At 38.2% G+C, this 11,526-nt stretch overlaps 1 protein-coding gene across 1 annotated transcript in view; it reads left to right on the top strand.

Annotated features, from left to right (window-relative positions):
- Positions 1–2,201: 2,201 nt before the first annotated feature.
- The window catches only part of TPPP (tubulin polymerization promoting protein), a 35,096-nt gene continuing 25,771 nt past the window's right edge, over positions 2,202–11,526 (top strand). The window contains exon 1 of the mRNA XM_027676116.1: positions 2,202–2,480. Within this exon, the coding sequence (XP_027531917.1) occupies positions 2,229–2,480 (252 nt within the window). The 5' untranslated portion in view covers positions 2,202–2,228. The remainder of the gene's footprint in view (positions 2,481–11,526) is intronic.

Here is an 11,526-nt window from a genome sequence, read left to right as displayed (position 1 = left end):
GTTATTATGGCAAATCTCCACCTTCTTCTGTCCTGTTACTTGTGTACAGTGGAAACTTATGTTTTTAGTATCCTATACACATTTAGCTTTTTGCTGTTCTGTACTCTCTTTCTTTCTCTAGCCAGTTGGTGTTAGCTGGGAAAATTTCTGACTCTATTTTCCAGATCCAGTTGATTTGAAATGGCACAAACTTGGAAGAGCCTTCTGCTTTTGGAAGTCAGGCTTCCTTGAAGACAAAAGTACATCATAGATCTTTATGATCTGATTTTTGATGAAATACTCTTTTGTATAGATTGTGCCAGCAGTGTTTTTGTTTTCTTCTTTCATTCTCTCACTACTGTTTTGGTAGCAAATGAATGTGTGTAGTCTGATGAAACTGTTTAATCTAGACTCTACTTTGGTAAAAGTATATCCATCTGTAATATTTGTAGTAGCTTACGATTTACTGTGCATGCTTTTTGTTTTCGAGTTTCTGTGTTGGGATGCTTTCAGGTAAGTTTTTTGAGGTAAAATTGCTGTTCTTTGGAGAGTAGGCAGGGTGCAAAGGAAATAGAAATGGGAATTGGTTACTTTCTTAACTTTTTAATTAACTTGACATTTTCAAACTGTTTTTCCCCCCTTTGTGCTTTTCTTTTTATTTCATAGGTGCACATATAATTCTCAGGCTACAGTTAGTAAATTCCTGTCTCATTAATTTTAATTTAGCGTTTTGGTTTGTTGGCCAAAACTCATGCTGACAGTGTAAAAAAACCCAGAAAGATCCCCAGGCTTAAGATATAACAAGGTTTTTAAATATTTACTTGGATGTTTTCAAAATGGGCAATAGTGCTTTGACCATGCTCCGTTTGCTCAAGTGTAAAGGACAAAGGTCCATTTGTGTATTTTTTATTAAAAGATTCTTTCTAATCACAAAGCTTAACAATAGCTGCTGCATAGCAAGTAGCTATGGTTAGTTCTGTTGTAGTGTGCAGGAAAGGGTATGCTGTAGTTGTTCAAGTGACAGAGGTTAAACAGTATTGGAAGAGGTAGAATTTTACAACTTTCCATTGCTGAGGTGTTTGTGTTGATGTATAGTATATAAACCAAAGGAACTTTTTATCAGATGCAGAAATAAAACCCTAACTAGAAATACATACCAATCTCTGCATATGTTAATCACATCCCATGTACAGCTCGGAGTTTAGAAGAAAGGCCAAGGTAAGTATGGTGGACTTATTCAATATTTGCCAAATTTCTGATACCTGAAGCACCTCTTTATGGGTTAAAATTTGTAGCAGCACCACAGATGCGAGTCTGGCAACAGTCTGCATGCAACTGTTGGGACATGCAGACAGTGTACCCTATGCCTAGACTTTTCAGTGCCTCCTACTTCTGCCAAGTGAAGAGTGCATGGGCAGAAGGCAGAGGTTTCTGTGACTTGCTTCTGGCACGTTAGGGTTTTTTTTGTTTATTTATGAAGACACCTGAAAATAGCATTGGTGTTCTGTTGCTCAGTTTAAGGTTTCATTTAAAAGGCAAACCTACCCTACATGTACATAGGGTAGTCTGAAAGTTCTTCTCTGCAGTAATGCTATCCCTTCTCAGAGCTCCTGCATCATGGATGTGTTCCTTCCAAATGAATTCCACAGTTACAGTTCTTTGTGCCTAAAGTTGAGAATGGAATGGTTTTGTTAACAAGAGAGCCTTGCCTAAGCATTTCTGAGGCCTCCTTACTTGTTAGCCCTTATATAACATTAATATTTTTGCTACACTTTCAAAATATTTAATTTTTCAGTTAAAAAAAAAAGCCAAAGTCCAGAAAATAAAGGGATGTTTATTCTTCCTTCAGAAAGACAAGTAGATAGTAATGCTTACAATGTAAAGGGCATACTTTTATTCAAATCAGTGGAGTGACTGTGGTGATTGCCATTTAAGAAAAAAAAAAAGGAAGCAAATGTGTTCTCTTGTTGGCTGATGTAATGATGACGAAACTAGGTTTGTGCCCGATTTTGGAACGTTCTTTCCCTATCTTTTTTTTTTAATATGCTAGAATTTTTTCTACATGGGCAGAGAGTTACCTAGTTCTGTGTTTAGACTGATGTTTGGTGATAGAGGGCAGTGAGTTCTTGCTAACTTTATAGACCATTTATTTTGTATACGTTGTGATATGACTGTAGCATGTAGATTGACAGACAGTAAACTACTGCAAATTAATGTAATGAGTTTGCCCTCCTCTTCTTTGTAGCACAATGGCTGACAAATCAACCAAGCCAGCAAAACGCTTATCCACCGATTCAACCAACTCTCATGAGGGAGCTACGGCAGGAGAAATAAGTGCTCTGGAAGAGGCCTTTAGAAAATTTGCTGTCCATGGTGATACAAGAGCCACAGGAAAAGAAATGCATGGGAAGAACTGGTCAAAGCTGTGTAAAGACTGTCATGTGATAGATGGGAAGAATGTAACAACCACAGATGTTGACATCGTTTTCAGTAAAATCAAGTAAGTGCTTTTCTGTCATAATTTCCTTGTCTCCCCCACGTTTTGTAGATATCATCTGAATTTACCTTCTGTTGCTTACAGATGTTGTGAGACACTGTTCGTCATTGTCAAAATTGATCTCTTTCATGTTCCTTTACAAAATTTTATTGCTTTGTCTGACGATATGGCTTTCAGCTTATGACCTGCTATTTTAAATTGACTTCAATTTCACAGGTGTTATACTATACAAACAGGTATGGTGTGATCAGGACAAATGCAGGCTATTCCAAGAGACTGCAGTAAGTGCTGTCGGCGTTTTCTGAAGGATATCTGAATGAAGTCAGGATGATCTTGCCAAAGCTTGGCCTCAGAGGACTGAGGCCAAGGTGGAATATGTGCTAAAAGTCAATATTCTAACAAGAGTCCTGATGTCCAGCACAACACTAACTCAGATTTGAAGTGTAGGGCTATGCCAAGCTGATGGTGAATTTTGATGGAGGCCAATGGCTGTTGATTAGGATTGTCTTTGTGGTCTATGGTTATTCTTGTGACCAGACTGGCACTTTAGTGAATCTTTCTCTGCAGCCTGAAAACCTAGGCAAGCTTGGTCAAAAACTCATCAAATCTAAGAGAAGATATTAATCTGTTCTGGCATATTTTGTATGAAGCCCAAATAATTTTTCTAGTTTTGTTTTATATGTAGAATTGGATTATTTTCACCTTCCCCCTTCCCCTGGTATCTGATATAATAATCTTGTCTTTTCTGCTTTTTGCTACCACAGTAGCTGTTTAAATTGTCTCACACCGCATTGTGTTGAGGGTCATGCTTTTTAAAAGAGTCTCTTAATTGTACTTGTAGCTTGTAGTAACACTTGCTTGGATTGTGCTTTCAACTGTGTTGCAGTGCTGGAGAGGATATGCAAACTGAGCTGCTTACAAGGGTAGTTGGAAAATCTTGCTACAATCACTGACCCTTTTGAGTCCATCAAAGCGGAGAAAGGCAGAGAAGAAAAGACAGTCTCGAAAGTTGTCCAGTGTAGCATACACAGAATGACTTATTTGATTGATTGCTTTGTTTCTTTTCTCCTTGAGGATCTTATGTAGGCAATTGAAGACACTATATATGCACACTCTTACTCTCTTGTTCTTGTATCAGTCCACTTTCTCTTTAAGACCCTACTCATATTTTCTTGGAAGTTGTGTTGCCAGAATTAGATATACTATCAGTGAACTGGTTTATTTGAAATGTATGTTTAGGCTGTAGAGTTTTGTTCCTTTCTTGATCTATGATAGGCAGTGTTGGCATTTATTTTCACATGTTCTTTGACTTTCATCAGCTTAAGAATTTGTCTTATTATTTCCTTTAATGATAGATACGATCTTAGTGCTATTTTCTCATATCAGCTTCTGGGCAAGCTAGTGATAAGACAACCCTATGATATAGCATTAAAAATGTGCAACATTAGCAGATAGAAAGAAGTATCAGTTTTTGTGACTGTTGGGGTAGAAGGAATCCAGTGCTGTTTCACAGGAGTGAGTTCTGAGGTGGCAGGTACCTGAGGCTCCAGGGGAATGTCAACATATGCCCTTGCTGATGTTCAGCAGTCTCAACTCAGCTCCGAGCTTCTTGTCGCTGTCTCTGGGGGAGAGTGCTAGCTCAGCAGTTTCTCAGGCCTCTCTCCTGTGACCACTGTCTCGTAAGATGGACTTCAGCCTGGGATTCTTATGGTCAGTGAGATGGGGCTGGTGGATTTTTGGCAGTTGTAGTCTGGCCAGGGAACACAACAAAGACAAGAAGATGTGTTTGTCAAACCCAACTACAATTGCCATTTAGCATTGTGTTAAAACTTCCAAACGTATTTTCTGTTGGTTCTTACCAACAGGGTTTGTTCTCTAGCCAGCTGTACTTGGACTTTAAGACAATGGCATCTGTTGTTCAGACACTAGAAAATAATTAATCTAGTAGAAATGTTCTTTGGGTTTATGAGTTACTGCGTATAAAGCCCACTTTTGTTGTCTTGCTAACTTTCCCAGTCTTTATTTATTATTATACTACAGATACTGGCAAAATAGGTAGGAACTAAATGTTGCTGATAGCCAGGGTAAAGTAACAAGGAAATTAATAAGAGATATGTTTACCTAAGAGCTACTGAAAGATAATGTTGTATTCTCTGATTGGTAACTTTCTCTGCTCCAGGAGAGATTTTATCTCTGAAGTAATGAACATTTTTGTAGACTTAACACCCCCTCTCCACCTCTGCCAAAGCAGGTGAACAAAACTTCTGAAACTTTTGAGCAGTCCTTGATACTTCTTCAAAGCTGGGACTCTGTGTCTATCTTTCAGAGATTAGTTAAGTTTAATGTTGTTATAAAAGTTGAAACAATTCCAGTGGGCCTTTGGTACAAATAAGAAAAAAAGTGTTTTCCTTCTATGTGAGGATGTCAGGTCAGGCTGAAATGTAATTTGTCTATTTATCTTGCATAAAAGGTCCACTGAAACCTTCATGTAAGCACAACATTTATATGTTCTTCAGGATAAGAAGAACAAATGCAAAGAATCCACAGTAGTACACATGAAAGAATTATTGCTAGAATTGCATTCTTTGGTAAGAAAACGTGCAAACTGGGTGATCTCTTCTCTCACTGCAAGGATTTTTGTTTAACAGTAATTTGTAAGTTCTTAAGGGTCTCATAAATCCTTTGAATTTAGTGGATTGTAATATAAGTTGTTGTTTGTTAAAAATTGATTTAATAGATTCTTTTTCTGCTTATTTTTTTTCTTTTCCATTTTAAAAACTTTCTATTGTCAATGCAGAAAATACAAGAAGTGAAGCAACAATGAATTTTGCAATGGAATTACTTGAAATGAAAAGCTACTTGTGAGAGTAGCCACATGTATGAATATGTATAATTTGCATCCCTAGAGAGCAGAGAAAAAACACCTACATTTATGCCAAATATTTGGATTGCATTAATACAGTTGGGATAGACTGCAGTTTCTATAATAAGTAGAAGAGTAATTTATTATTTTTTTTAGGTTATAAAACATACAATAAAGACATCTCTTAAAATATTGTTAACTTTCTATGCATGTTGCACCTGGAAAAGCAAAAGAAATTGTGAAGAGTGAATTACAAAGTTCTGCGATATCTTATAGAATGAAATCTGTAAAAAAGTGCAGCAACAAAAGTGTACATTACTGTAAATGTAATTATGCAGTAACCTTTTTTTGTAGTTTCACATTCAACACTTTAGATGTTGTACTCCTTCCTTTGTATGTTCATTGGACTTCATACAACAGTAACACTGGTTGCAGGGTAGATTTTAATTTCAAAGCAGTTACTTGCCTAAAGTTATGTAAAAATCTCTTTTGCTGATTGGTACCAGGATAACTCTTTCTCTTAAAATGGCGAAAATGAAGCAACCTCTTCTCTGAAAATCCTGCTCATATGATTGTTAAAAAAAAGCCTGAAAATACTTCCTAGGGAACTTTTAACTGGTCCATATATTTACTGCCATACTTGAAGACCAGGATAAGTCACAGTTATATTCTATGAGAGTGGAAGTTTTCATAAATTACTGTATCTGAAGTTTTCATGACAGGGCCAAAAGTGGTACTCCCAGTTCTTTTTTTAATGATAATATCTTCAATTTCCCTGTAGCTCGGGTTTCTGCTAAAATATAGGGGTTTAGTATAAATATCTTAGTAATATTAGATCATTCTAAGCATTGATTTTTCACATACTATCTGAATGTTATATAGAGATCTTTCTTTTATATTTTGCAAATGAAGAGTGATAATGCCACCTGGGCCTGCTGAGTTAAGAGGCATACAATTTGCAGACATGCAATAGCATTTGAAAATTCATGCGTTTCAAGAGAGTGGGTATTCCATGGATATGTTTTTAGTAGCTGAAACACTTGCCTGCCTTCTTGGAAAATTTCTTCATTAACTAACCGTTTTTTTTTTCTGGTACTCTTCCACAGTTGCAAAAATTTGTAAGCTGTTTGTTTTGTATTGTGCTTACAGAGTGCAAATATAGATTTAGTGAATCTTGTTACCTTGGAGAAAGCAGGTTCATTGGTGACACAGGAGAAGGGCACTGAAGGATTCTGTATTTGGTATGAAAAGCAACATGTGGCTGAATTCTTCTTATTCTAGCAAGACAGTGAGACACAACAGTCTAAGAACTTCGGGATTTTTGTATTAAGGAAAGCAGAAGACCCAAGAATAATAGATGCTACGGATCTCGGAATAGCATTCCAGCGTGTTGCCTTAGGAACTTAAATTTCTTTGTTTAGTGGGGTCAACAACTGCTCTGGGAAATTTGATATGTTAGCTATGCCATACACATACTCCATTTGTTGTATATAGTGAACATGGTAATAGTAATAGCCCTGATATAAATACCTCTGCTCTTATTTTAGAAGTGTTACCACTAGGCACTGCAAGAATATGTTTTAAGCACTGCCATAAAACTGCTGATTCTATGACATTATTAGATAGAAAAATAAAAATATTTCTGTTTATACTGGCATGTTACTATGGTTGCAGGCAGGACTGGATGACGTCACACCTTGGATCCATTGTGAGCATTTATTTAGGTAGTTGTCTCCATGGAAACATTTGTTTGTTTTGATGTTACTATGTGTTAAATTTTAAACAAATTTTTGTGGTTCTATACTGCATTGTTATTGAAGACTACTTAAGCTACAGAAGCTTTGTAAATATACCTTACTCTCCACCCTCTAAAATATTCTTGGTAAAAGATCAAGTGAAAGCATAATTGTCCTCTGAAATTCCATTAATAGTTCCTGATGTTGCTTTGACATGTTTTCTTGTTGCTGAGGAAGCCATGTATTCTAAAGGCCAGAAAACTCTCCTCCATCTTTTTGAGAAAGAAAGGTTTTGTTCCCATGGAGAGCCATCACAACACACTTTATTGTGCCCTGACTTTTGAGCAGTCCCACCCGTCTGTCCTCACAATGTCTTGCACACTTAGCTGCTTAGCCTGGTTCCCACAGCCTGGATCAGTGAGGTCCCTACAGGAGTGCTTCCACCTGCGACCAGCTGGGCCTTAATTCATCAGTAGTTCACTATTCCGGCAAGACTGTGGAAGAATTGAAATGGATAATGTTTGCTCTGAGAAGCTGGCAAGAAAACTCTTGGCAGGAATGGTACATGCTTTCCCTATTTGTCAATTGTAATGTAATTGTTGTCTTTTCATTGTACTGAACAATTATAATACTTCTTGCTTTCTTACTATATTTGAAAGGACAAGTACTTTGACACCTGAGCTCATTCAAAACAAATATCTGTCCAAATATCACGTTTCTCTGAAGTAAATTGTTTTTAGCAGAGATTTTACTGAAACCTCTCTTAAATTTTTTAAATATGTAAATAGGTATGAAGTGGTCTTTATAAATAAAGGAAGCACATAGTAGTTTTAAGATGCTCTTCTCCCCCTTCTGCCAAGAGGCATAAATTCTAAACTAAAACAGTGATTGCATATGAGAAGGAAGATGGTTTTAAATTCACTTGCTGTTACACAGGTTTGTTTTGCGCATGTGTAACGGGTGAATTCTGTACCCCTAATGATGTATGCTAATTTTGATTTTTAAAACATTGTTTTTTGTGAGCAGACATCACATGAAAACCTATAGATACAGTGGTGGGCGATTCATTTCCCAGCTGATATGGAATGCTACATTTGTCATACACAGTGCTATATATAGCTGCTTGCTTGATATTTGCCACAGTTTGTGGCATATTCCACTTGTGTGCTACAAGAACTTCTAGTGGCTTAAAGTAGAAGTAGGTCTTCTTGAGTTTTTTTGCAGGTCAGCCTTATTTAATCATATTGCACCATTATTTAAAAATGCCTGTTTTTCATTTATAAAAGCAGCCATGTGAAATCTGTGTTAGTTTTACTGATTAACAAGCGTTTTCTAGAATGTTAAATATCACTGTAGACTTTGATCTCATGGATTGAAGAAGAAGATGATAAAGGTGTAGAGGATGAGGCAGCCTTGTCTGCAGCAACCAGGTGACTGCAGAGTTTAAGATCATTAGATTAACAGCAGAATTACAAACCTGAGCTTCAGAAGGGCAGATCTCAGCCTGTTGAGTTTCTCATTGGAAACTGCATTGGAGAGCAGAGGCACCCAGGAGGAGCTCGTTGATCTTCAAGGCATTTTCATCAGAGCACAAGAACAATCCATTCCCATGTGCAGGAAGTCAAGCAAGCATGGCAATGGGCTAGCGTTGATATACATGGAACTTCTGATGGAGCTCAACCACAGGAAGGACGTACACAAGAGGTAGAAGCAGGGAGAGCCTATGTGGGAGGAATATAGCCCATGCATGAAGAAACTGCATGAGGAAAGCCAAGGTTCATGCCAATTAGTATAACTTCAGTCCCCATGGAGGTTGTGAAGAAAATCCTTTTGGAAGTCCTTTCTCAATACACAAAGGACAAGAAGCCAGTGTGGATTTGCCGAGGACAAGTCATGCCTGATTGACCTAATTTCTTTCTCTGTGAAACGACTGGCACTGTGGGTAAAGGGGTGTAGTATACAGTGATTATGGCAAGGACTTGACCCCAGTCACATTATCACAAAATTGGTGAGACATGGGCTGGAGAGCAGGTCAACAGTCTTAAGAGGCAGCTCTGGAGGTGGTCATGGTGTCAGTGTCACAATTTAACCCCAACTGGAAAATAAACACCCCACAGCCACTCACCCCCCTACCGTGGGATGGGGAAGAGAATCAGAAGAGTAAAAGTGAAAAAACTTATGGGTTGAGAGAAAGGCAGTTCAATAGGAAAAGCAAATATCGCTCACACAGGCAAAGCAAGACAAGGAATTCATTCACCACTTCCCATTGGCAGGCAGGTGTTCAGCCATTCCCAGGATACTAGGGCTCCATCACATGAAACAGTGACCTGGGAAGACAAACACCATCACTCTGAACATCCCCTCCTTTCTCCTTCCCCAGGCTTATATGCTGAGCATAATGTCATATGGTATGGAATATACCATGGATCAGTTGGGGTCAGGTATCCTGGCTGTGTCCCTTCCCAACTCCTTGTGCACCCCCAGCCTCCTTGATTGAGGAACAGTAGGAGAAGCAGAAAAGGCCTTGGCTCTGTGTAAGTGCTGCTCAGTAACAAAAACATCTCTGTATTATCAACACTTTTTTCAGTACAAGTCCAAACCAGCTCTTTGTTCTAGTCACTGTGAAGAAAATAAACTCTACTGCAGCCAAAACCAGAACAGATGAACAAATCTTTGAATGTGAGGTGACAGCAGTCCTTGCATTGAGTGAGTTGTAGCAGCAAGGAAGGATAGCTGCATAAGTCAATGAGTAGCTAGCAGGTCTAGGGAAGGGATCCTTCCCTTCAGCTTGGGCTTGTGAGATGGTGTCTAGAGTGCTGTGCCCAGTCTGGGGATGCCCAGTGCAAGAAAGAGACCAATACACTGGAACAATCCCAGTGCAGGGCCACCAAGATGGTCAGGGGCCTGGTCATGGTATATGGTGACTTGTGGAAGAAAAATAATGAAGTTTCTCTATGTTCCTGTGTAGGCAATAGAAATTATTGTTTTGAAGTTAGAGAATTTTATAGGAAAAAAGTGTGTTTATATGTATGTTGTTTGACTCCTAAAATACAGACATGAGCTAGAAATCCTCCATCTGGTAAAGAGGATTAATATATTACAACTGTTGTAATTAAGATATATTTAATCTGCCTATGTGTATCAAGCTACTAAAAGAATTAAGATGTCATCTGCTTAGAATGTGATGCTGGTGAATGGAAGTATGCTGCATTTGATGCAGTTTTTATCTTCAGCTTTTTTGTTTCTTTGTTTTTCATTAAAAAACAATGAGTTGACTGGTAGAGTCTAATTAATGTGTTCTTCCTGTTATCTAGAAGTTTAGGAGGTCTATTTTATGACTGAATTGGAAGAAATCTCATTACTGACTGGTTGTAATGTTAAGTTCAAGAAGGATTCAACAACATCCCAGCTTAAAAAAGAGAATGTGAATTTGTACTGTCTTCCCTTCTCTGTTGTGTCTTCACCACCAAAAAGAATGTTAGACTTCTCCTCAGAGAAGTGTTAATTGTTTTCAACTTTGTGGAAGGCTATGGTAATCAGGCTGTTAGACTTGGGGGCTAATCTTGGAGAGGAGGAAAGAAAAGGGGCCCTTGTAAATGCCAAGTGGGCAACACCTGATCTGCCCTGAAGGCTGGGCACTAGATGGTCTTGATGGAGTTAGACCTGGGCCAGGCAGATTTGACATATTAATTTGAATTTGTTGCTGGAAGTGATGTCACATAGAAGGCACCTTCTTGATGTCTTTTGCTCTGGCTCTGGCTGGACTCCTGGCTGATGAGAAGGTTTAGGTGCTGTATATAGAGTTTGGACTTGCAGTTTTAAATGAGCTGAGTAGTGTTACTGGGAACCACTCCTTTGAAAGTCATCACCAGGATTAATGAACTACTTTCTGGCTTTATTGAAGTGGAGTTGCTTATCACTTCTGTGTATGTGTCCGTGCATGTGCTAAAATGAAGGAACATGAATGAAACCCCAGTTTTTCTTTGAACCTTGATCTCTCTGACTTTCTGCAGATTTTTACTGCATGTGTATGTATTCCCATGAATTTAAAAACAAAATAAATATAATTATGGTGTGGAGCTCTGATATAATCCCTCCTCCCCCCAAAAGAAAAACCTTTCCCTTTGAGATTTTTTTCCCCATTTTGTAGTCAGCTTTAGGTTCTCATTTTTGCAAAGGTTGTAGATGTTAGCAGCAGATCAGTAATTTTCAAGACCTTGCTAAGATTGCAAGTGTTGGTGCTGATTCTGAAGGATGAAGAAATCTCCATGGCAACTTTTTCTAGGAAGATATGCTGTTAGATACCGAAGTTTTATGGCTGAAGGAGCAAATATAGGAAACCATTCAGCTTCAGTGAGGAAGAATGACTACAGTTGACAGAGTTGACAGGAATACCGTGGCTAAGATGTGTACCCTTCTGGTGAGGAGTAACTAGAGCACCTCACCTCCTG

Source organism: Neopelma chrysocephalum, unplaced genomic scaffold (assembly GCF_003984885.1).
Source record: "Neopelma chrysocephalum unplaced genomic scaffold, ASM398488v2 Primary Assembly neopelma1_26, whole genome shotgun sequence".
NCBI lineage: Eukaryota > Metazoa > Chordata > Aves > Passeriformes > Pipridae > Neopelma > Neopelma chrysocephalum.
Note: the sequence above shows the minus strand (reverse complement) of the source record. Positions and strands in the feature narration are given on the sequence as shown.